We start from the raw sequence: 26648 nt of genomic DNA, 5'->3' as shown, positions 1-26648 counted from the left end.
ACTCCTGGCTCATAAAGAATTGGTCATTCATCTTCAAGGAGTGTAGGACTGTATCTGAACATTTAGCCATACAAACCAGTGTTAGCTTAATGTAAAGGAGCATGTTATGATGGGTTGCATGAGACAAATCTCCCATATCTTTAAAAGCCATATAGCCAGCAAGGTATACGCTATAGTCTCCTGTAGAAGCCCTTAGTCTAGTGAGGCCACATCAGCACCGTATATTTTTTAACCACTTTTAACAGTCATGTCTTCCCCAAAGAATCCTAGAAAACATAGTTAAGGGTGCTGACAGTTGTTAGGAAACTCCTGCTCCCATCACAGAGCCACAATTCACAGTGATTTAACCCAATCCCTGTTCACAGTGAATTATGGGAATTGTAGCTCTGTGAGGAGAGTAGGGGTCTTCTAACAACTCAGCACCTTTAACAAACTACAGTTCCCAGCCCCCAGTTTCCCTCTGCCTCTTCCTCTCTTTGTTGTCCAATACCAGCATCCATTGAAAACGGATGGGATTTTCTCCTGTGGTCAGCATGGAAGGCGGAGGCACCAGCAGCCATGGGCAAATAGCAAGGACAGACTGGAACCGCTTCCTCAAACTTAAAAACTGGGGAAAAGGGAGCATCCCACATTCTGTGCACAAGGTTCCGGGCTTAATCCTGGGGTCTGGAAAGATCACATTGTGAATATGTGGAGTAGGAAAGCTGGGAGGCAAGTATCTCCTCATCCTTTTGGTGTTTTCTTGGGAGAAGGGATTCAAACCCAGGTCATCACAGCTCACACACTGAACCACATTTCACTGAGGTTCTTTTTCTAAAAAAACCCATAGGCTGCAAAATGGCTTGGGCCAACCCGGCAAGTTACTTCTCCTGCAATTGATAACAAGCTTCAAATGCCTGCACTTAAGCATGTTCAAGGTTAAGTTTCTAGAAAACAGAACCAGTGGGACGAGCGTTGGACCTAGGAGGCTAGGGTTCAAATCCCCACTCGGGCAGGAAGCTCACTGGGTGACCTCGGACCAGCCACTCACCTAGCCTAACCTCCCTCGCAGGGTTGTTGCGAGGATGCAATGGGGGAGGAGAACTCTTGTCTGCCACCTTGACCTTTTTGGAGAAAAAAGGGGATTGCATTGCAATGCAATGCGATGCAATCGAATTTTAATGGCCTGCGGCAGTTCCTTTCAAAATACCTCCCAGTGACCTGAATTATAGCTGTATCTATGGTCTAAAATGCGGCGGAGGTGGGATGAGAATATTTGCTCTGTGCCCCCTCCCCTGCCTGCTGATGTTTCCCAGCTGCCTCACGAGGCACGAATGAAGAGAGCGCGCGGCTGCTTAGGCCACCGCGGAGCACAGCCTCGAGACCGCGGAGCCTCCCTGCGCCTGCGCGGAGATCTCTCCCTCCCGCTTTGACATCTCCATCGCCGCTCGGCTGCTCTCCGGCCTCTTGCGTGCCAGAGGGGCGCGCTTGGCCGGCCTGGTGGGCAGCGGTTCCCCGGCTGCAGCTGCTGCGTGAGGGAAGGGGAGCGTGAGGGAGTAGAGGAAGGGCCCTTCCCGCGGCGCGGCCTCTCCCGATGGGCCTCCGCCTGGCGGGGCTATGGCTGCTCTTTACCAGAGCGCGGACCCGTCGGCCTCGGCCTCCCCTAACAAGTTGCTGGCGCTGAAGGATGTCCGGCAGGTGAAGGAGGAGACCACCTTGGACGAGAAGCTCTTCCTGCTCGCTTGCGACAAAGGTAGGGCGTCGCTTAGGACGGGCCGTTGCGGGCCTCGGATGGAGAGGAGCGGCCCGGCGTGGATTTAGGGCGGCGGCGGCGGAGGCAGCTTGACGCGCAAACCTCCGACTCGGCTCCTAAGGGTCTCGTGAACTCTGAGGAGAGAGGGAGTCCGTGCCCCCCTCCGCTGCGCGAAAAGTGATGGATACCGCGAATATTATATTGCCACTATGGTTGTGGCCGCTATACATTGGTGGCTGAAGTGTGTTAACGGATGCTGAGCAGCCGATGAGGCTGCCCGTGAGGATTGCAGGATCTCTCAGTCCCTGGATCATAGCTGTCAACTTTTCCCTTTTTAAAAGGGAAATTCCCTTATTTCGAATAGGATTCCTCGCAAGAAAAGGGAAAGGTTGACAGCTATGCCCTGTATTTGAATGTGTGCCTCGCTCTTTCTCAGCCTCTTTGCCTCTCACACCCGCACCCACTTCCTCACGGGATGATGATGACCTGCACAGGTTGTTTGCTGCCTCTCAAACCCAACCTTCCTCGCACTGCCTTGTGGTTATATATATATATATATGCCACAGGGAAAACGCAAAAGCAGGGGCAAGGTGGATGAAGTGGCTTCTTAGGAAGTCGGATTTAACTTGGCAGCAAAATGTTCTCCTTGAATAAGCATCTTTTGGGGTGTTTTGTCTACCCCCCCCCAGTTCCCAATGCATAGCTGTCAACGTTTTCCTTTTTTAAAGGGAAATTCCCTTATTCCGAATAGGATCCCTCGCAAGAAAAGGGAAAAGTTGACAGCTATGTCCCAACGTGGGGCAATTTGGTTTTGAAGGAAGGCAATTCGAGAATGAGTTATTAACAGTTAATGGCCTTTTAGGCTTCCTCTGTGTGAATAGGAGATCACTTTTAGAATAATAAGAATTATATGTCGGGGACGGGCTGGAAGGGGTCAGGATTTTAGAGATGCTTAGATGGGGCATGGCCAAAAAACGGTTGGGAACCACTGGTCTACCCTTTGCGCAACGGGTTGAAAATGTTGCTGGCTTCTGTCCCTGAGGGCGAATAGGGCCTTTCTCCCTTTCCTCCATTATTGGGAAGAGAGTTCACCTGAAATTCTGTGGCTTTTTGCGTAATCAATTGAGCTCTCTTATGTCCAAGTACTGCATTTCTGCTAGTTTGCTTTCATGGGATGCACTGCCTACTCCTGGTTGCAGTCACCTTCTGAGTTGCGAGGGTTCAGGAGACTTGGATTCAAATCCCTACTCAAGCTGTGAAACACACTAGGTGAACTTGGGCAAGTTGCACACTTGTGGCCTCACTTTTGCTCAAGGTTGCTGTGAGGGTAAAATGGTAGAAGGGAGTGAACACATTTAACTGAGGCAGGCCCTGACCACCTGAGTATTCCCCCCCCCCCCCGTTTGCAGCTTGTTCTGGCCTTGTGCCTTTCCTCCTGCCATTTATGGATGTGCAGTAGGGCAGTCAACAGAGCACTGTGTGCCTGCCCATCACAGTCATTTTCTTCATTAGTTTGTCACTCAGCCTATGCAGGGCAGATTGATTCCCCACCTACAGGGTGCTCCAGGGGAATGAATGAGGGGACCATAACAATGCTGCCTCCTTCTCCAGTCATCTGGCATGTGACTTGGCTAACTCACTTTACCTTTTGACAGGCTTGCCCTGCCTGTTGGTTTTAATTTATTCGTTCACATGCATTCATGTAAAAAGTGGGGGGAACAGTAATAATCTGGAAGTGATTCTTTATATATGCGGCCAACATAAAGGTTACTGAGATTTAGAAATGTATGTAGTAAGTACAAAAATTATTAACTGCTCTTATTTTGATTGCTGTTACTCATTACGTTATTAAGGCTAATTTAATTTCCACTTTCTTTTGCTGAAGCATTGCCTTACTAAAAATTAAAAATACATAATGTCAGAAAGACATTCACATGTTATAAATTCAACATTTCTGTCTAGTACACAAAATGTTTGAAGGCATTCTGACTTTTTTCACTTTCCCACTTGGATCCAAATCATTTGTTTTGTTTAAATTTTAAAAATATGTACGCAATGGGAAGAAACAGACGTAACTTACCTAGAAATATGGAGCCAAATATTTTTGGCATATTTTAAAACTAACATGGGGGTTTCCTTGTGAGTTGTGTGGCTTTGGTCCTGTGGAAATATTTGAAATGGTATGACCTGTAACAATATGTGACTTTTATAATATGTCACCTCTGCTATCTTGTACAGAAAGGTAAATGTTAGAAGATGGTGGCAGAGGTTGGGTGTTATTCTTTCAGCGAGAGAAGCAGGATTATAGTATTCTGTTTGTGGGGTTGCACCTGCATCAAGAGATGTTAAATAACTATGAAGTTCAAGCATTTTTCTATAGTTGTCTTGGGGGGGGGGGTTAGATAAAGAGTTTCATTTCTAGAAATTTACTTGGTGGGAAGCTAATTTTTTCCTATAAAACTGCTCACAATTCATCAATCATTTCTAGTTTCCTACACCTGCTATATTACCTGCTGCTTCGTAGATAGATCAAGTATTTTTGTATACTAATTTTCGATCAAAGGATAGTGGTTCTTCCAGTTCACCACTTGTTGCCACCATAGTTCTTCTATCTAGGATATTATTCCAGATCCTGAGTTTCTTCTCATGGACTGGAACATAGCAAACAGAATAAAATATTTAAGTGTACATGATAAAAATGTTATATACGCCACATATTTACTGTACACCACACTGGTTCCTATGCATCTATTTTACTTACAAGATATGATTAGTGCTAATAGTATGTTAGGTGAGCAGGATGAGGGAAGGATCCTTAAAGCTTTATTTTGCCACTGGAATGTGACAGCTGAAAGTGTTGCTCATTGGCTAGGCAGTACATGTAAGGTGCAGGATCAGTGCTTGTGCATTGCAAGTGTAGGATGTAGGTTTTTAAAATCTCTACTTCAAAAAGCAGTGTGGTGTCACTAAGTCAGAGTGTTAAAGCATCTGCTGCACAGAAGAACATAGAACTAAGCTTGTAGGGATGACTGAATTTAAAAGCAAGTGTAATATTTATTTGTGGTGCAGGGGTTGAGTGTTGGACTAGGACCTGAAACATGAGGCTCAAATCCTCACTCAACCATGCAGCTCACTGGGTTACCAACTCTCAGCCAAACCTACCTCACAGAGTTGTTTTGAGGATAATACAGAGAAGGTGAGAGCAATGCATGGCATATTGAGCCCCTTGGAGGACAAGAGAAATAAATATCATCTTGTATAATATAATATGATAGAATATCAGCAAATAAAAAGCACTAAAATAGGTCTTTTGTCTATTACTTGTTTAGGTGACTTTTACATGGTGAAGAAACTTTTAGAAGAGAATAGCTCTGGTGATATGAACATAAATTGTGTGGATGTGCTTGGGAGAAATGCTGTTACCATAACTATTGAAAATGAAAATCTAGACATACTACAGCTGCTCCTGGATTATGGCTGTCAGGTACTATAATCTTCTTCTTCTGGCTGATGATGATAGCCATTGGAATAATCGTGAGATTTAACTTCTTTTTACCTATTGTTTCAGAAAAGAAACATTTTCCTTCAGTGAACCTATCTTTGTCATTTTTGAAAAATATTATTTTGTTCCCCAGTATGCAAGTTGCTATTACTTCTGCTTTAATGTTCCATTTTTTCAGTCTACAGATGCACTCTTGGTGGCCATTGACTCAGAGGTTGTGGGAGCTGTAGATATACTCCTTAATCATCGACCCAAACGAACCAGTAGACCAACAATTGTTGTTAGTATTACATAAATTAAAAGTATTATTCCCCATCTTAATACTGTTGCTCTGCTCAGATTGTTGTGTTAAGCACATATAGTGGTACCTTGGTTCTTGAATGGCTTAGTTGTCAAACAAATTGGCTCCTGAATGCCGCAAACCCGGAAGTAAGTGTTCTGGTTTGCAAACGTTTTTCAGAAGCCAAACGTCAGACGCGGCTTCCGCTTGAGTGCAGGAAGCTCCTGCAGCCAATCAGAAGCCACACCTTGGTTTTCTAATTGTTTCAGGAGTCGGACTCCCAGAACGGATTAAATTCGAGAACCAAGATACCACTGTATTTGATAGTGGAAGTTTTGGAGAGTACATTTAAGTGTCTTTTGGTTATATATCTGAAAATGAGCAGGGTATTTTTTTTTTAATCCTTTTTGGGAGAGGAATGGGTGGGGTTTTAAAATTATTTGTACCCTGTAGCTATCATTATCAATACTCAGACTTGGACTGAGCCAGGGCTATCTTAGATTTAAGCAAAAGTAGAGTAGCAATAACTAGGGCTTTTTTCAGCCAGAACTCAGTTCCGGCAGCTCTAGCTAAAAGAGATGTAGCTATTAAATGGCAGTGTGGTACAAAATTAACAAGGTGAATTATATTTTCTGCCATAAGCACATTCAGTTCTAAAGATTTAAAGTTTTAAAATGTGAGAGACTGCAATAAATATATTATTTTTGGCTGTAGATTTGACAATTTTTAGATTTAATCTCTGATTTAACAATTCATAAAGCCAGGCTTCTTTCTCTCTGTTTCAGAAATTAATGGAACGTATTCAGAATCCAGAATATTCAACAACAATGGATGTGGCACCAGTCATTTTAGCTGCTCACCGTAACAACTATGAAATTCTCACTATGCTATTAAAGCAAGATGTGTCACTACCCAAACCTCATGCTGTTGGCTGTGAATGTACATTATGTACTGCCAAGAACAAAAAAGATAGCCTTCGGCACTCCAGGTTACAGTAATTAGCTGTTTATTAATGCATGTAATTTCCTTCCTGTCTTTTAGAAGAACTAGATTTTAAGCAACCACTTACCTGATCACTTGTAGTGAGTAAGAATCATTTTGAGAGAAAATCCGAAGTTCAATGATAGTGCACATGCTTTGCATGCAAAATATCCCAGGTTCAATCCCAGGCATCTGGGAAATGGCTCTGGAGAGTGTAGGCAATATTGAACTAGATGGACCAGTGGTCTTACTCTGTATAAGGCAGATTCCTTTGTTTCAGGAGACCCAGGAGAGAAGTTTTTATAAAAGAGGGTTGGTTATTTCCCCCCCTTTCAGGTCATTATAAACCACAGACGTGAAATAGATAATTGCATAACCTTCTGCTAAACTGAGAAGAGGATTGTCCCTTTTCTCAAGATTTTTAGCCTGCCACATATTTCAGCATGAGGGACGTGAGAGGTTTTCCCCTCTTTGTACTGTGTTCTGATATTATTTATGCAAGATTGTAATGCAGCACATAAATGGGTGGCAGGGTGGTGATATGGCAGGGCAGGATGGAAGCAAAACTAGACAGACTTTTCTATGCCCCAGCCTCCAGGCTTTTCAGCCATTAGGGAGCCAGTTACATTCAGACACCCCTGTTAGTGAGTTATTGTATTATTGCAAATAGCATAGCAACCAAATATGTTCCAGCTGAATTGTACAGGATGTCTCTAATTATGTACTCAGACTTAAAGTTTGGGTTCCACTTCCAGTATAACGGGAATTCTGCAAGAATTTGCTGCAGTTTTCATTTTAATATTAGTGTGCTTATCCTTTTGAAATAGCTAATGTACCCCCCCCTCTCTCTATATATTTGTTATTGTGCAAAACTGTTAGTAGCCTGCCAAACAGCTAGTAACTTGCATTTCTCTGCTGGTCATGGAGAAAATAAGTTTTCTTCCTTAATGGCTAGCATGAAAACAAGCAGGCTGGCAGAGTAGGAACAGAGCAATCCATCCCTCATTTGTCAGCCTTCATTTGTCATGAAGTTGCCACAAGAAATTTTTCACTCCTGGTGGCTACCGGGTGAGTTGCTAACTACAAAGTTGAATTAATAAGCTTTCTTCAATGCTGAAGCCAAAATACACTTAAGTAATTTGCCTTAGCATGCATGCTTTTGGGGAGTACCTAGGGCATTTTGTGTTTCTTTTGTCATACTGGAAATGGCTTTAAATGTAGATAAATATACCAGACACCTGAAATCAAACAGATTACAAACAAACTATGAGCTGAAAATACTATTGAATAAAAACTGGTTGACTTAAGATGTATTCTTTGATATTTTTATAACAGATTTCGTCTTGATATTTATCGATGTTTGGCCAGTCCTGCCCTAATAATGTTGACGGAGGAGGATCCAATTCTGAGAGCCTTTGAACTTAGTGCAGATTTAAGAGAACTCAGCCTTGTAGAAGTTGAATTCAGGTACCAGTAACAAAGTAATTCCTAATTCCCACTACTGTTTCCTTTTTAGTATTATGCTTCTAAATATAATTGGATGCAGGCACTTCACAAGTGAGTCAACAAAATCCCAATGATCAGTTGTAAATGATATCAGAGAATTTACAGTGGAATCCTATGAATTTGTGCTTAGGATTGGTTTTGGCTAATGCTCCTAAATTTTATAAAGGACCAATTTGGCTGCAAACTAATACGTTTCAGTTGCTAGAGCAAATGATCCATATGACTCATTGACTAAATGTGTTAATTACACAATGGGAAAAATTGATTGCAGTCTATTGGTTGGATCTAGAACAAAGTTAGTCACACTTACTAAAATCAAATGAATCATGACTAACTTGTCCCATTGATTTCAATTAGACTAAAGCTTGCCTGATTTAGTCTGGATCCAGCCCATTGATTTTAAATCAGTCTTCTTTCATCGATGAGTTAAATCATCCATTTGAATCACATTCATTTTTAGCTCATTCCAGTCTGTATTCAGTTTGAAGGACCTTTCTTTGGTGAAATTAACATTAAAAAGACATAAGATCGTGAGACCTCTGTGTGAGACCAAAGGCTCATAACGTGGAGCATCTTGGTCTTACTTGGCCCACGAGCAGGACCTGAGTGTAAGAGCACTCTCTGTGATTCCCTGCAGCTGGTATTCTGCAGCATACTGCCTCCCAAGAGTTAAAAGTAAAATATATTCATCATGTCCATTGTATGTTAGTATGCTTTTACCTTCTCTATATCCTAGAAATGATTATGAAGAATTAGCTCAACAGTGTAAAACCTTTGCTAAAGATTTGCTTGCACAAGCACGGAATTCTCGGGAGCTTGAAGTTATACTCAACCATACAGCAAGTGATGAGCATGTGGATAAAAGGGGGCTGTTAGAAGAGAGAATGAACTTGAGTCGCCTAAAGCTTGCTATTAAATACAACCAAAAAGAGGTGTGTCTTTCTTTCTTTCTTTCTTTCTTTGCTAATGTATTATAAAGCTGTCCGACTAATTGATGGGATAGACCAGACTATGATAGATACATATCTTCATAGGCACACTGCTTCTAATAGTTTCAAGAACCGCAGCACTAGGTAAAGAGTAAAGAGTTGTATCCAATACTAGTCCCATCAAATGGAGAAAATCCATTATGGTAGAGAAAATTGCTTGCAGAACTATGTATCCTGGGCAAAATTGCATACATGTGTATTTGGAGAAATTCACTCTATAATGTTGATGAGTTTTCTTAAACTTCATGAATTGATGGAGAAATGTGAAGAACTGAAGTTAGGAGTGGAAAAATACGAATTGAGAAGAAACTAAAATGACAGACTTGTTCATCCCTAGTTGTGAAGTTCTGTTTGTTATCTTGTTCCTGAATAATAATTATTCTAAATTTTACCTCTTAAAAACAGAACCAATGAAATTAGAGTTCGGATCCGCACAACAGGGTGAACTCCCATTGCTCTGTCCCAGCTTCTGCCAACCTAGCAGCTTGAAAGCATACCAGGGGAAGTAGATAAATAGGTACCGCTGTGGCAGGAAGTTAAACGGCGTTTCCGTGCGCTCTGGCTTACGTCATGGTGTCACGTTGCACCAGTAGTGGTTTAGTCATGCTGACCTAGAAAGCTGTCTGAGGACAAACACCGGGTCCCTCAGCTGGAAAAGCAAGATGAGCACCGTACCCATGGTCGCGTTTGACAGAACCATCCAATGGTCCTTTACCTTTTTACCTTTTACCACTACAGTGGCAGGTGGCACTGTGGTCTAAACCACAGATCCTAGGGCTTGCTGATCAGAAGGTTGGCGGTTCGAATCCCCGTGACGGGGTGAGCTCCCGTTGCTCTGTCCCTGCTCCTGCCAACCTAGCAGTTCAAAAGCATGTCAAAGTGCAAGTAGATAAATAGGTACCGTTGTGGCGGGAAGGTAAACGGCGTTTCTGTGCGCTGCTCCGGTTCGCCAGAAGCGGCTTAGTCATGCTGGCCACATGACCCGGAAAAACTGTCTGCGGACAAACGCCGGCTCCCTTGGCCTGTAAAGCAAGATGAGTGTGCAACCTCAGAGTCGTCCGTGACTGGACATAATGGTCAGGGGTCCCTTTACCTTTACTACAGTCGTATCTTGGTTTTCGAACAGCTTAGTTCACAAACAACTTGGAACTCGAACGTCACAAATCCAGATGTAGGTGTTCCAGTTTGTGAACTTTGCCTCGGAAGCTGAAAGTCTGGCGCGACTTCCGCAGCTTACAATTTTCTGCAGGATGCTCCTGCAGCCAATCAAAAGCCGTGCTTTGGCTTCTGAATGTTTTGGAAGTCGAACGGACTTCTGGAATGTATTCTGTTCGAATATCAAGGTACGACTGTATAAATTGTACAGTACAATTGTAATCTTACCCCGTTTTCTCCCCACTGGTTTAAATAAACTTGAGTAATGAGTTATTGGCTACTTTGGACAGTATTTATTGATGTAAAATTCTTTTCCTATTGCAGTTTGTTTCTCAGTCTAATTGCCAGCAATTTCTCAATACTGTCTGGTTTGGACAAATGGCTGGTTACCGTCGCAAGCACACGTTTAAGAAGATTTTGACTGTCCTGACAGTTGGTATATTTTGGCCAATACTGTCTCTTTGTTACTTGTTGGCGCCAAAATCTCAAATAGGCCGAATAATTCACACTCCGTTTATGAAGTTTATCATTCATGGAGCATCATATTTCACATTTCTGCTCTTGCTTAACTTGTACTCACTTGTCTACAATGAAGATAAAAAAAATACCATGGGGCCAGAATTGGAGAGAATAGACTATCTTCTACTATTTTGGCTAATAGGTAAGTATAAAATGGTTATAAAATTAATTGTTACAACTCTAACATTGGAGCCCTGGCAATATTGTCTAGTAATGGAAAAAGACATATTTCATCTTATTTTGACAGGGAGGAGCATACCAGTCTTAATATAATTGAAGGATATATTTTTATTTTACCAGGCTTAGGTGCCATTACTATCTAGGGGTGTGATTGATTATGCCTTAGTTGGATCTACATAGGGCATAAGAGTTGGGAGTTTTGTTTGTGTGCGCAGACATTGTAACACTGCAGTAGGAAAATGAGAGAACTCTTTTGGTCTCCCATATCTTTTAAACCCTCTCCTGGTCTACGTTCCTCTACTAGTTTCCTTTGAGTGTATTTACTTATGCTAAGGGGAGAAGGCTCTGTGGTCGCTGGGGAACTCCATACCTTTAAAGGGGAAAATAATGTCCTAGTGATTCTTAAGGTTTCTAAACAGATCCTAGAGGTGAAAGTCTCATAAGAATTCAGCCAAACAACAAATTACCATTAAAAGACTTACACGTGGACAGGCATGTTCTTTGTTGTTTCATGCAACTCTTCTATTTCATATATGAACTAACTGTAGGGTGAGGAGGTCTAAAAAAGGTGGATGTCAGATCATGGAAGCTGAATACCTTCACATCTTCTGTTGTGTTGTGTAGACTTTCTTCTCTTTCCCCACCTTCAGTACTGGAAGTGAGTTGGGGTGGGGAGAAAAGTACTTGAAGTGATAAAAGTATAGCAAGTTAAGGCAAGGGAAGGGGATGAGTTTAGTTCTTACCAGGTTGCATCTTTGGTTGTAAAAAAAAATGGAATTACACAGACCTGTGACAGGCACCCACATCTGTATTCATATCTATTTTACCCCTCAACAACAACAAAGAAGTTGGACTTGTCATTTATTATAGTTGCACATTCCATTTTCATACATGAAAGTAATACTTTGTAAGAAGTTTTCAGGAATGAGAAGTAGTCCCTGTGGGGCAGATTCACATATAGCTAGAGTATGCATGGTGTGGGAGCATGAAAATGTGTGTCTCCAGCCCCATACACAACAAAGCTGTGATGTTGTTATTTTGTACTATTCCTTCCCCCTTTATATGGAAGGAAGGATTGTGTAAATCATTCCTACAGTCCACATAACAAGTTTTATGAAAATAGAACTTAAATATTCGTAGACTTGCACCATGTTTATAGAGAACTCTGTTCCTTGAAGTGTGTCAGCTGTCTTTCCAGAAACGATTTGCAGATTATCTGAAGTAACTACAGAACCAGCAGAGGGAGCATGGATCACTACTTTTCAGCATTGTTTGTTAAAATGAATTCAGCAACCTTTGCTATTATTTTCTAAATGCAAATGAAATTACAGTTGTACTTGGTGCACTAAACCGTAACTTAATCTTTTGTGAAGCATACTGCTTAACTAATAATGGCCCTATATATTCTTTATGCTCAGTTTGGAATTGTGTATGTTGCTATTATTACAAATGTTTGATAGTAAAGTAGTATAGAATGTACTGCGGGGGGGGGGGAGCATAATGTGACATTGACTAGAAATTTTAAAACTATTAACATTTACTATTGACATAAGAGTATGTCATTTACATAGAAGAGGTTTTTTTTCCTTAGTAAGAGATGTAGATACAGACATTGCTTTTGAGACTCACTTCTTGCTATTTTTAACCACACTGATTATGACTTTGAAAAGAGAGACTAGAATATGAAAGGCTGCTAAAGGATAGCACCAACATTGCTTGAGTTTTGACTCCAGGTTAAAATGTGGCTATCTACCCAAGCCGCTATAGTGGTGCCCTTGCTTGGCTGTTGCAGTTATGTTGTTAGCATAATTCCCACTGTCTTTTAGAAGGTGTGGATCCCTTCTTGCATGTTTAAACCCAGTGCTTCTTTGGCAGTACACACAGTTCTTACGATCCTCAACTCCCCATTACTGGGGGGGGGGGGAGGTACTTTTGTGGTTGATGGAAAGAAACAGAATACACTGAAATCACTGTGAAATGAATCTAGTATATCTCACTCACTGTGTTCTGTTTCTCTGCTCTAAGGAATGGTGTGGTCAGATGTTAAAAGGCTCTGGTATGAAGGCTTGGAAGACTTCTTAGAAGAATCCCGAAATCAACTTAGTTTTGTCATGAATTCTCTCTATTTGGCAACTTTTGCTCTCAAAGTAGTTGCCCATAACAAGGTAAACATCAACTCAGTGTTTGATAACACTGTGTTGTGCAGAATCCTGTATAACCTTTTAAAAAAAGAAGTAAAAAAAAATGTTTTAAAACAACAAAACTCTTGGTGGTTGACACCAGCATAAAATTACGTTGTTTTTTAAAATGGAGGGCGTCCTAGGAACACTCATTCTTAATTTAAAGCCTCAAAGTATGTATTTTATTTCAGTCTCTATATATTTAGCACTAGTAGAGAAAGTAAGCATGTGAAGATTGAACCACATGTTGAGTCTTTCTGTTTTCTTATGTTTTTGGTGTGTTTGATGGTGTATTCGAGTGTTTTTATTCTATTATAGAAAAAAAGGATGTGAACCAACAGCAACGTTGCTATTCATCCAAATAGATTTGTAGTCTTATCTGAAATTAGTTGCATTCATTGTTGTCATCCATCTGGAGTGTGACTCTGGGGGTGAAGTCAAACTGCTGGAGAATCACAGCATCTCCTGTGGATGCAGAGACTGGTAACTCATAACTGCTGCCTCCCACCTTGTTTTTGCTGCAGTAGCAGCACCAAAGTGACTCCCTGGGGTGCGAGCCTGGCTAGTGTGTATGGAAGTCCTGGGCTGCCCAGATGACAAGGCCACTACCTCTTGACCTCACAGATGTGACCCAAAGGAAAGCAGAGCATTCATAAGTCTCATGTATTGTGCACATATTATAAAATGAAACTCGGGATTTATGTGCCATATGAGTATATAATACAGAGGCTTATGCATCAGACACCTACTAATTCTAATTAGACACATTTTTTCCCAGTGAAGGCTGTGTTACAAGCTTTAGCTACAGCCTAGAATCATAGAATTGTGGAGATAGAAGGTATCCTGAGGGTCATCTAGTCCAGCCCCCTGCAATGCAGGAATAAACATTCCCTTTATTTTCTTGGAGAATATTTGTGAAACATTGGCTTATTTGCGATGATCAGCAAATCATCTGTTTTCCTAAAGATGATGAAATCTGATTAATTTATACATCGCTTTGCAAATTAATAAAGTGCTTTAAATCCTCTATCCTTCTTTCCCTTACAATAACTTTGGGTGGAATTCTGCTTACACTCCAATTTTACGCATAAGTCACTAAGACTTAGAATTGTGACTTGCTGAAGGCCACAGAGCCAATGGCAGAAGCAAGACTGGGGGAAGAGGGGGAATTTTCATCAGGACCGCATGAAGAAAGGCTTTAAGGCCTTTCCATCAGTGCCATTATCCTGATAATGATTGGGGTTTGCAGCTGATGCTTAAAGCACGCGTGGGTAGAGATGAACACACAGAGAGATGTAAATGCTGATACACATTTCTTGTACTGTGCAGTTTGGCCCTAAGGGAGTGTGGCTGCATTTGATACATCCATCCTTTGTGCTTCCCTTCCCTTTCGTTTTCTCTTCACTTTAGATTACAAGCTTCTTTGGGACCTTTTTATTTTTAAATGCAGGCCGCTAAAGTATTGGGCACATTAATCATATAATCATATATAATAATAATATGGGCTTTTCTTCGTGATAATAATGTATGTGCAGCTTTTTAATTTTGCACCCCTTGCTTTGGTGTGATATCTATCTTACCAGTCTCTGCAGTACAGTGTTCCTTCTGCATCTACGTTAACTGTGGTAGATATTAGTCACAATTTGCTCCCAACCCAAGATTTGAATCCAGGTTATGAATCTTGAGTGAGGAATATACCCTGATTAGGATTAATCATTGTTAATGTTAATACAGACATAATATTGAACAATGGCCAAGAGTCACAAGGAAACGTGCTCTTGAAGGAAGGGTCTGTAGACGGGGGCATGTGATCTACTGCCCACTCCCAGTCATGACTAATGGAGGGAAAACAAATCTGTACCAGCCTTAATGGATGCAGAAACCGTCTTGCTGCAAGTGTATTAATCTGAACCACTCAGATATTCTTTCCTCATGTGGCTGAATCTTCAGAGCTGCCTTTCTTGTTGTCTGGTGTTCATTTGGAGTGCAAGATAAAGCTGTATCTTCTTAGCTCTGCTTGCTAGTCATGTAAGAACCTTCCAGATTAAATAGGCTTATATCTAGCCTGACAAAATATTGCCTTGAGTCAGAAAATCTCATTCAAATAAAGCTAGCTTATATTTTAGACAGAAATAAATTGAGTGTAAAAAAAAAGTCAGTAGGGCAGCTGTTTGATCATTGGTCCATTATTTTACCTCATTCAGTGCTGGACCTTGTCCTGGATTGTTAGCGGCTGGAGAATACTCCTGTTTCTTTGCAGCCTCCTGTTGGCTACATTCAGCAGCAATGTCAAGCCATGCTTTGTTTTGAGCAAGCCTCAGGGTGGTGTGTTCCCTCCTTGTCTTGCCATCTCTTCTTTTTACATGAGCGGTTGGATTTGTGACAAATTATAGACATCCAAAATACACTGAGCGTTGGTTTGTGCAAATCAGTGTTCACTGCATTTTGATATAACAGCAAATTATCATTATCCTGCAAATTATAAACCATTACTGCTGATCTTTGCCTCTCACAACTTAAAGGGGGGAAAGGAAATGTGTGACCCCTGGTGGTGCTTGCTGCGATTTGTTCATGGTTGGAAGATAGGCTACAGATAGTGTGTGTCATTGGTTGATGAAAGCCGCCACTGGATTATCTGTTAATTTAAAGTAACTTCAACTTCTTTCAAAAACTCTAGTTCCATAATTTTGCTGAGAGGAAGGATTGGGATGCCTTCCACCCTACCCTGGTGGCAGAAGGTCTGTTTGCTTTTGCCAACGTTCTGAGTTACCTTCGACTTTTCTTCATGTATACAACAAGCTCTGTCCTAGGCCCACTTCAGGTAAGTCGTCCTTGGGGCAAAATGGCTAGGTGTAATTGCCTCTGGTTTTTCAGATAGACTCTCTACTTATGTTTAAATTTCCACCATTGTGTGTACTGATAGTTATTCATTCTGTAGTTGGATAGTGACCTGATTATGTGGGCTTATTGGGGCATATAAAGTGGTGGGTCTTTCACTGGGTTAGAAACTTTAGAAACGAAACAAAAATGGGATTATACATGGTACACAAAGGAGTGCAGCATCCTTTAAAAAGGAAGTTGCTTTATGTGCCATTCAAAGGTAAATTGAGATCAAAGCGTTAGCGGCACATCCTATTTATAGTGCCAGATATTCTGGAAATAATTCAGAGGCCTAGTTCCAAAGATATCTAGTTGTGTGACAACAGCAACCAAGGAAGGTAATATAAAAGAGTGCACATCTGTCTGTTAGACACGGCTCAAAGAGCCATATTATTGTTGTGTTAATCCCCGATTACAGTTAACACATGAGACATACCGTATAAGAAAAAACATCAAATGTTACCCATAAGACACTTTGCGTCACAGCAGGGAGAATTCTCCAGTTTTTATTCCTTTCCATCTTACCAACTTAATCTCATTTTCTATTGCAAATTCCTCATTAATAGTACAGGGAGGCAACATATTGAACATTAAAAAGTCCGTATTCATTTTTGAAGACATTCACTATGTAACATACATATTTATTTACGTATTGCAACTATAACATGCATTTATATTAGCCCTCTATGTAGTGAAGTCAGAAATCCAGTTGTACATAAACCGCCAACAGTCACCCCATTCAATGGCACACTGGAGCTTTAGTTGCTCTTGTTGGCGACCATAGACAGACCCACATACTTTTCCAAAAGTAGGTCATGACTTTCAAATGCCCATAAACTGCACCCCATCAGTGAAATGAAACACATATTACTGCAACACCTTCATATTTTCATATATAATTTCAAAGCAGTTTGCCATCTTTATCTCAAACTGTGAACTCTATTAATAAATGCTTTGAAAAGTTGAATAAATTGATGTTTATATTTATTGTAAGTTGCTTTGTGGATACACTTGGGTCAAAATGCGGGACAGATATATCCTAACTTAGCTGCTACTAAAAACAGTTAATCTTTACAATAAGATGGTTTTGTGTAACAAACACTTCAGATTTTCACAAAAAAGTGTCTTCTACAAATGTGTAACACTTTGTAAGTGTAATGTTGACTACTAAAGTCCGTGACTAAATTATAGCTACCCTTAACAGATTTGTTTTGTCATTCTATTAATCTTTCTGGGCAGTTAAAAAAGAATCTGGTACCCCTAGTATCTGTGCAGTACTCCAGAGAAAGTGCTACAGCCCTTCCCATTTTTGTTTTAGGGTTAGTGTAAAACAGGGATAGCCAACATAGTGCCTTCTAGATGTTGTGGAGTACAATTCCCATCATCCTTTATCATTGACCATGTTGGCTGGGAAATATGAAGACTGTAGGCCACAACATCTGAGGGGGACCACATAGGCTAACCCTGCTATAGAAATTATACATCAGAAGCTTTAAATCTGTTTATTAATTTCATAACCCAATCCTATGCATATTTACTCATAAGTCTACAATCCTTTGCACTCATGCTTGGATGTAAACCTCATTGAACATAGTTAAACTTTTCATACCATCTTCAGTCATGAAATTGTTGAAGATTATATGTATATACATACGTAGTTTTATCTGTATGCTGCCTTTCCGTAGTTTAAAACCATGCTCAGGATGGCTTCTAAAATGAAAAAGTACCTAATTACAAGCATAACAAAAGTTATCATAAATAAGTAAAACATCAAAAAAGTATGCAACCAAATTGAACAGTTTCCACATAAATCATAATAAGATCTAAAATAAAGATACAAAAAGTAATATCAGCAACATAACTCCTTAAACAATACCCCAGATTATCATTGATTCTACGTGTTATAGTTATTATTTTTGCTTCAGACATATCATTTGAGTTAAGGAAACAGTCTGTAGTTTGCTTTTACTATGAGAATAAAAATGATTCAGGATAAAATAGCATGTGTGTTTGTACAGTACAATAAAATTTAATTCTTGTAGTCTGTGGTTTTATCACAGCTTTCTCCCAACAGTATTCAGAACAGCTACTTGACTCTTTTGTAGTGTCATGAATTTGGTTAGGAAAATCTGCTTGTCTTGTAAATAGTTTTTCTAGCATGCCTTCTTAATATGCAATCACCATTTGATATTTCATAGCTGTTTAAAACTGAGAACAAATCAATATGTTCCTACAGATTTCAATGGGGCAGATGTTGCAGGACTTCGGAAAATTTCTTGGAATGTTTCTTCTTGTGTTGTTCTCATTCACCATTGGGTTGACCCAACTGTATGATAAAGGGTTCACTGTGGATGAAGAAAAGGACTGTGCTGGGATTTTCTGTGAGCAGCAAAGCAATGATACCTTCCATTCGTGAGTTTCATAGTGTTGATTGAGATCACAGTTTTTCTTTTATAGAATATGAATGCATTGATTCCATTGATCTGGCCTTTAATGCACAGTAACTATCTAACCATAGTTTGTTTGTTTTTCCCCCAGATTTATTGGTACATGCTTTGCCCTGTTTTGGTACATATTCTCTCTTGCACATGTAGCCATTTTTGTCACGAGATTTAGCTATGGCGAAGAACTACAGTCTTTTGTGGGTGCTGTTATTGTTGGCACATACAATGTAGTAGTTGTAATTGTCCTTACCAAGCTCTTGGTGGCGATGCTCCATAAAAGCTTTCAGCTGATAGCGGTAAGTGTTTTGAAAACAAGATTTATTGTATTTTAAGTGTCAACAGTGCTCTTGATTCTGTATAGCACAATAATGTGGGGCTTGATCCGGAAGCTGCAGCTAGTGCAGAATGCTAGAACACAATTGCTGACAGGAGTGGGGTCTTGTATATAACACCTGTGCTCAGGTATCTACACTGGTTGCCAGTTTGCTGCCAGGCTGGGCTCAGGCTGTTATTTTTAGCATATATAAACCCCTTAACAATTTGGGACCCTTTTATGCACGAGATTGCTTTACCCCACATGTGCCCACTCAGCCACTTTGATCAGCACAATTGTCCCTCCATCAGGTGACACAAAATGCCCATTCCACATTTGTAAGAGCTTGATCATTTAGTGTGGCAGCACCTGTACTTTGGAAATCCTTGCCCATTCAGATCAAGCAGGTGCCTTCACTGTACAGTAGTACCTCGGGTTAAGTACTTAATTCGTTCCGGAGGTCCGTTCTTAACCTGAAACTGTTCTTAACCTGAAGCACCACTTTAGCTAATGGGGCCGGCGCGCCGCCACCGCACGATTTCTGTTCTCATCCTGAAGCAAAGTTCTTAACCCGAGGTACTATTTCTGGGTTAGCGGAGTCTGTAACCTGAAGTGTATGCAACCTGAAGCGTATGCAACCCGAGGTACCACTGTACTCTTTTTGACACCTGCCCAAAACATTCTTGTTTGAACAAGCCTACCCAGAGACTTAGGAATGTATGGTTGTGGTTGTGGATTTCACACGATTTTACTGTTTTATCTTTTTGTAAACTGCTTTGAAGTTGTTGTTTTTACAATCAAGCAGTGTATAAATTTTATGAAACAAATAATAGACATGTAAATACATCGTGGTAAAATAGGTATTGTCGGGAATTCTGGCCCCATTATGAACTGAGCCCAAGCCTCTACCCAAGTTTGAGCCTGGTTCTTGGTGGGTTTGCTGTCAGCTATCTCTTCTTCTCACCTGCAGCACCCTTACAAAGGGGAGATGGACAGGTGACAAGAAGCTTCATGCACATGGTTAAATATTGGGTGCATCTTTTTCTTTGTGCATGTATGGGGGTTGCACTTTTGTGTGTGTTAATTCCCTGTCAGTTTTGTAATTTATAATCACCGCTCAGCAGAACCTTTTAATATGTTTTCCCAACCCCCCCATTAATTTAGAATCATGAAGATAAAGAATGGAAATTTGCTCGTGCCAAGCTCTGGCTTAGCTATTTCGATGATAAATGTACGCTACCACCCCCCTTCAATATTGTTCCATCTCCAAAGACTATATGCTACCTATTTAACAGCCTCAGTAAGTGGATCGGCTCTCATACATCATCTGGCAAAGTCAAGCGACAGAATAGTTTAAAGGTAAGAAACAGAAACATAGAACCATAGAATCGTAGAGTTGGAAGAAACCATGAGGGTCATGTAGTCCAATCTCCTGCAAATAGTTATAAAATACTAACAGGGAGTGCCCAGCGGTGCCCAGGAATTTTTAGAAGCCAAAAGATACAGTGATTTTTAAATGGAGTGTGTAATTCGTGAGTTTACACCCATCATGCAAAAAAATAATAATACAAAAAACAAGGTGACAAAATGGGTGAAGTTATGCCAAAGGCATATTTTGGTCCACCACCTTGATTCGAAACAGTGCCTGGCATCCAGACATTAATGAAGTATCTTCCACAAGTCAGTTGCAAGCTATTTGAGTGCAACCTCTGAAGTCCTTTCTGCTTTTCCCTCTCATAACATTATTTAAGGGTTTAAAGTACAGTAGTGCAAATTCAGTACAGGCAAATGAGTTTTTTTTCCTATAGCAAGATGTTAATTCTCAAAATGATGCAGATTTGTTAGTTTTCCCCTACCATGTGCTAATTTTAAGCATGCCCTGTGACATGTCAAAACAAAATACCCAAAGGAAACACTGCAGCCTCTTTGTTTTACAACTGCTTTGAATAAACATATCTAGGGCACCCTCTCATCAGGTATCATGATGAGTTCCTCTCGCAGGTAAAAATAATTGAAGAATCATCACACATCTTAATACAGACCTTGGTATAGAGACAGGAATTTTGGGGTTTGTTTTTTTGTTTTTTTAAGGGAAGGCATGTTTTGTGCATGTAAAACTAGCATGGGTGGGCTTTCTCTTGCTCAGTGAGGCTTCTCCTTCCCCTATTGTGCTGCTTCCCACACAACATCTAAATATGCTGCAGAGGGTTTAGTGAACCCCTGGAGAGGTTTTTCTGGGTGGGAACGCAAAGCACAGAGTGGAAGTCCCATTCTGCAAGTGATTTCCATTGCACATGCTGGTGGGCGTAATTAGACATAGCCCATTAATTTCTTATCCAGATAGATCACCAGTTCCTCTATAGCAGGCATGGCCAAACTTGGCCCTCCAGATGTTTTGGGACTACAATTTCCCTCATCCCTGACCGCTGGTCCTGTTAGCTAGGGATGATGGGAGTTGTAGTCCCAAAACAGCTGGAGGATCAAGTTTGGCTATGCCTGCTCTATAGTAACTGTGTATCCTATTCTTAGTTTCTGCTGTGTATATTGCTAAAGATGAGAAGAAATTAGAATTTGTTGATGGTTTTTTTTTTTGTGTGTGTGTGTATGCATGCTATACAGGCTGAAGCAGTCAAAATGCAGATTGCACTTCAAGACACATCATAAGATGCATATGTGCAGCATATTATTAAGGAGTTAAGCATTTAGAGGACATTCTAGGAAACAAAACTTTTACCCATTGTATTCATGGGATACACTGAGTATTATCCATAAGTATAATCTTTCAATTCATGGCAGAGAGCTTAGAAAAGCTAGTCAAGCTGTAGACAAATACACATTATATAGTTAAAGAACTGAGCACCCAGGAAACATTTACTCAACCAAGCAATTTGAAATCCATGGTGGAGCTATTACGTCTAAAACTAATAGACAGAAATATGGGGCAGAAATATGGAGAGACAGCAGGGAACAGATAAGAGAGAGAGCACAAGGCAAACACACACACACTCAGAGCAGTTTGGGAATGGGAACTCAGCACTGGCTCACTGCTGGCCACTTGAGACCCATAGCTGCCACTTCTGCTGAAAACTCTATATTGCTCTGCCACCGCACTGATCACTGGTGAGATGAACTATGCAGTATAGGAAGGTACGAAGACGTCACCTGCCAACCTTCCAGGATCTCTCTCCCTGTCTAGCAGGCATGCATGCACAAATATGACTGTGCAAACCGGGGGGGGGGGGGCGGATCATAGCCATCTGTACATTATATATAATATGTCACTGTTTGCTTACAGGAGTGGAGAAATCTGAAGCAAAAGAGAGATGAGAATTACCAAAAGGTAATGTGCTGTTTAGTTCATCGTTATTTGACTTCCATGAGACAGAGAATGCAAAGCACTGATCAAGCGACTGTAGAAAATCTCAATGAGCTGCGGCAAGACTTATCAAAATTCCGAAATGAAATGAGAGACCTGCTTGGGTTCCGGACTTCAAAGTATGCTATATTTTATCAAAGAAACTAGGAATCAAGGTTTTAAATAAAACGCCTAAATTTAGACACATTCATTGGAATATATTTATTTTCAGCCCAAATAATAAACGATGGAAATTTCTTCTTGTTACATTTTTTTAAATGCCATTGCATGTAACGCAGCCAAACTCAATTGTGAAGAAAGTAACTATTTTTTATTCTTTTGAGGCTTTTTATTAAGTGTACAAAATGTAAAATTTGTACATAGTCTGCCAAATGCAAATGTAGAGTTTGTAATGTGTCATTAAGAATTGGATCTCAGAATTTAGGCTGCATTCCTAACCCTTGAAGAAAGCACCATTCAATTCAATAGGACTTACTTCTGAGTAGATAGACATGGTTAAGATTATGATTTGTTTGCACACATTTGCATTTTTGAGAAGGAAACAGTAATTGAATCTCCATCCCCAATACCAATATAGGTTAGGCAGTACAAATAACTATATTTACAATATTAAAAGAATTGTTATCCTTTCAAGTAGAAGTATATATGTGAGGAAGATATTGGAATACTTTAAAAGAGCACATTTGTGAAAAGGCTATCAATAAAGATTACATAATACATTTTTAAAAAGCTATGAAAAGCCATATCATTATAACAATAATATTTGTCATTCTTGTACTCCACTCTACTGAATGATACCAAAGATATCATTTTGGAACTTGAACGATGATAATATTTTAGAAAATAGTTGAGTAAATTGCTGATAGATAATTCTAAGGTGTCATCAGTGTCCATGCCTTTTGGCTCTATTTAAATCAATTTGATTTCAAGTGAGTTCCTAAATTCACACTTACCGCACAGTACTGTACATGAAATACAGATTTTTTAGTTGTGGGCCCCAGACTCAGTGTTGAAATTGCAGTAAACACAGGGCAACCACTTGGGATTTAAACAAGCCACAACTTTATTGATTACAGATGTCAACAGGTTTGGACATAGGCATTTGGTGTGAGGGAGAGGGGGTGAGGAGAACCCCTGGCACTGAGCGCTTCCTGGCACCCCACTACACTTGCCGCTGCTGCCTCCTGTAGCCCCGAAATCCTACCCTGCTATTAAGGATTGGCACTTAAAAGTGCCTTTTGTTCAACAATCTGTTGCCACTCACTGAAGAAAACACTTGGGAGGCCCAGCTTCAGTTTCAGACATTTCCAAGGCCCAGAATCTTCTTTGGGAGCCTCCTGGCAATGTCCTTCTTTGGCAGAGACCAAGCTGTGACTGAAAACAGCCCAGGCTCGGCTCCTTTATATGCCATGGGAACAGACCAGATGGAAGCCAAGAAGACTAAGTCTTCCTTCTGGTCTGCCCCCAAGCTGCACCCGCAAGCTTGCCTGTGATTGGCTGAGACCATGGCTGAGCCCCAGCAGTCAGCATAGCTTGCGGGGGGAGGAAGCAATGTTCGACCAGGCCACGGTGAAGCCAGGCAGGCACCTGCTGCCGCCACCTGTGCGGGACCTATATAGATATCCTACAGATGACAACGAAAGGAATTCAAAGCTGGTCTTCTGAGATCACAGAATTAGCTGTTACAGCAGCCTTCCCCAACCGGTTGCCTTCCAAATGTTATGAACCACAGCTCCCGACAGTTATGCTGAAAGGTTGGGGAAAGCTGCAATAGGCAAGCACTCTTTGTAATAACACTGTTAATGAAATGACACCTTGCTGTCATGCTGAAGCATTTCTTAGAATGGAAATTTTCTGCGTGTATATCTACACCTATGCATAAGGATTGAGAGATTATGGCGGCACCAGTTCTAGTTATCAGTGGGTCAAGGTAGATGCAGTGAACTTAAAACTCATTGATTTAATCGGAAGCATCCCAGATTTTAATGGGATTGGGTCCTGTGTGTTCATGGGAAATACTTCATGAAGACATTAATGGTTTTGTCCTTATACTTCCTGTTTTGAATGCATTTTGCTTTTGCATTTTATCACTTATTTATATAATAAGTATTGTCATTATCTGCTGTTTCATTCTACTTGAGGAAGAATAAGCTAGGGATTGTTAGTACGGAATACTGATGCTCTGTTTACTTGGAAAGGAAAACCCTTAATTCTATGCCATGGTTAATACTTAGCATACCCATAGTGACAAAATGTTATTTCTGCACAGGGCACTGGTGTGCTTAAGTCTCATTGATGTCATGAGGTGTAAATATAGTAGGAATTGCTGTTGTCTGACTTTATATTAGCTTGCAGAATTTAAGGGCAAAAGGTGCTGGTCTCCTTGTAGCGTAAATCGGGATGAATGAGGGAACAAGGTTTAAGTCAATATTCCTCCTATTTATTGTAATGATGTTTTTATGAAAAAAATAATATATTTTGTATATTAAAAAGATATGTGTGACTTCATTAGAAAGAATGCAGATTACCTAAAGATTTTTTTTAAATTGTATGTAGACTTCAATATAAATAATGACTCAATCCAGTTTTATGAAAAAGCTGGTGGCTTAAGATATATGAATGCTTTGTGCCATATGTTATATCTTGTCTGTTGAAACACTAGAGAAACAGAATAAATAACTATTTTTTGCGGGGGGGAGGCAAATGCTGACCTAATGGATAATCTAAGAATCTGTTCAGAAAAATTGTTGCCATTGATACCATATACAGTATATCACATGAAACTGTGTGCTTTGGAGATCTTAATTGTAAAATGCGGAACAAAAGCTACTTTTTTTGTTACACTATTCCCCCCCCCCACGTTTTCCTGCCTTTTTCATGCAACCAGATTATAAACTGTGCTTCTGCTTTTTAAAAAGGCTTTATAGAAATAAATGAGAAAACCTGTGTTTTCCAGGTTCTTACAACTAATTTGAGGGGCCCTTTCCAGAATGTTTATCTTGTGGTACTGTGGTTGTAACTATTTTTAAGGAGTAGTTACAAATGATTTGCTCCAAATCTAGTCTTCTCTCAGACGTTATGTTTCTGTTTTTTTAAAAAAAATCTTGCCATTATTATTCCACAAGCACACAGCATGAATAGCACAAAATAAGTGATGCAGGAAAAAAATCAGAAGAAAACCTGATGAGAATGTGTTTTGCTGCAGAATTCAGGGTTTATACTGTATACAATGCAGAATTCAATAAGGTACGACAGCAGTTGATGGCTTTCTGCTGATGAGCCAGCGGATGTCTTTGGGGTAATCCACACTTCATTGTGTTTCAAAGTGAATTTTCATTTCATATCATTCTTGAATTGGATACTTCTGTATTAAGCTTTTTTAGAGAGTTGTTTCATTTCCTAATAAGCTTTTTGACATTAAAGAGTTGTTGCCTAAAAGCTCAGGTGATTAATTTGTTTCATTTGTATCTTGTCTTTTTCATGGAGCTCAGGACATCATTTTTTCTTTTCGAAGTCCTTGAAAGGTGTGATTGGCTGAGATCATGTCTTGTACAAAGCTACACATGCCCAATTTAATGTCATGTTAAATGGTAGTTAATGGATTGCTTTGAATGCATATTTTGCTCCTCCCTTACTCTTCCCCTAGCACACGTTTGAGCAACAAACAGTTGTTTTACTCAGATTAGCAATCCTTATAAGTGAAGAGCAAACCTTGGCTTTAGAATGCAGTTTGTTTGGAAGCAAAATAAGCTGCTGTGATGTGGGGATCATGGTTTGTTGCTCCTGCTCACACCAAGGGAAAAGTGAAGGAATGGTTTTGAGTCACAGTAACCCTTTAATAATGGTTTGCCACGATGTACAAACACTGTCGCGCTGTGGACAACATATCCAAGTGAATTTGAACCTGGAACTTCCATATCCATTCCCAACACTGAAGCCACTGAGTTTTTAGAAGTGTTTATTAAGTGTAGCTTATACTGCAAGGAAACAGGAAAACTAAGTTAAAATGAATTACTATAAATATTGCACTTCATCACATCAGTCATTTTTTTTAAAAAAAATCCTTCTGAGAAAAGTATAAATTAAGAAATTCACGGTAGTGAAAATTTGGTATGGTACAGGCTGGCTGATGTTGCTGAAGGTTTTGAAAGATAAAATTGGCAATCATGGTATTTTTCTTTTGATTTTTGCAACATCAGTCTATGGGGAAAACAAGGTAGAAAAATTCCGGAAAGTACACTACGTTCCTGGAAAATCTCCCATTTTATTTGCATGAAGAGAGATTCTGGAGGATAGATGACAGGACTCAGCTGCAAAAATTCACATTCAACACTGCTTGTTTTTCAAGATATTCAGGATCTTTTGGTTCTTCGTCTTGAAACTCATTGTAAAACTGCTGGGCAGGATTTTACCTCTGCCATCTTCTTCTACCTGTCCCATAATGACGTAATTTAGACCTGTTGAGAGGGGAAGAGTTTTAAAAAATAGTGGAACAGAATTTCTGGTTCTACAATTTGGAAAATACAGTTCTATTATTTCATGCAATTTTTATAGTGTGATCATTGAGTAAACCTGTATATCTGTATTGTTAATGGCCAATGGCCTTCTATA

General features: G+C 40.1%; 2 protein-coding genes across 5 annotated transcripts in view; one reads left to right on the top strand and one right to left on the bottom strand.

The window, feature by feature from the left end:
* Positions 1-953: 953 nt before the first annotated feature.
* TRPC1 (transient receptor potential cation channel subfamily C member 1) lies at positions 954-25475 on the top strand. Of its 3 annotated transcripts, none has more exons than XM_083613757.1 (13): positions 954-1732; positions 5062-5216; positions 5413-5514; positions 6300-6508; positions 7831-7962; positions 8738-8933; positions 10470-10806; positions 12870-13009; positions 15702-15845; positions 18141-18316; positions 18443-18644; positions 19826-20020; positions 21957-25475. In XM_083613757.1, exons 1-13 carry the CDS (start codon positions 1597-1599, stop codon positions 22182-22184), a joined length of 2352 nt encoding a protein of 783 aa, XP_083469883.1. In that variant the 5' UTR covers positions 954-1596; the 3' UTR covers positions 22185-25475. The 3 variants fall into 3 exon arrangements, with proteins under 3 accessions (XP_083469883.1, XP_083469884.1, XP_083469885.1); XM_083613758.1 differs by having other exon boundaries at positions 960-1732; positions 6300-6502; XM_083613759.1 differs by having other exon boundaries at positions 1364-1732; positions 6300-7563.
* Positions 22224-26648, bottom strand: part of PCOLCE2 (procollagen C-endopeptidase enhancer 2) — a 29257-nt gene continuing 24832 nt past the window's right edge. For both annotated transcript variants that reach the window (XM_083613864.1, XM_083613865.1), the window contains exon 9: positions 22224-26494. In XM_083613864.1, coding sequence (XP_083469990.1) covers positions 26364-26494 — 131 coding nt within the window. In that variant the 3' untranslated portion in view covers positions 22224-26363. The remainder of the gene's footprint in view (positions 26495-26648) is intronic.

This window comes from Podarcis filfolensis (assembly GCF_964270895.1).
Source record: "Podarcis filfolensis genome assembly, chromosome: 5".
Classification (NCBI taxonomy): Eukaryota; Metazoa; Chordata; class Lepidosauria; order Squamata; family Lacertidae; genus Podarcis; species Podarcis filfolensis.
The sequence above is the reverse complement of the archived record's forward strand: the minus strand, read 5'-3'. Positions and strand labels throughout refer to the sequence as shown.

Bases quoted from the DNA above. Each gene is read 5' to 3' on its own strand.
- TRPC1 (XM_083613757.1), top strand. From the start codon at position 1,597: ATGGCTGCTCTTTACCAGAGCGCGGACCCGTCGGCCTCGGCCTCCCCT. The intron at 1,733-5,061 runs GTAGGGCGTCGC...TTACTTGTTTAG, and splicing joins CCTGCTCGCTTGCGACAAAG to GTGACTTTTACATGGTGAAG. The intron at 18,317-18,442 runs GTGAGTTTCATA...TTTTTCCCCCAG, and splicing joins AGCAATGATACCTTCCATTC to ATTTATTGGTACATGCTTTG.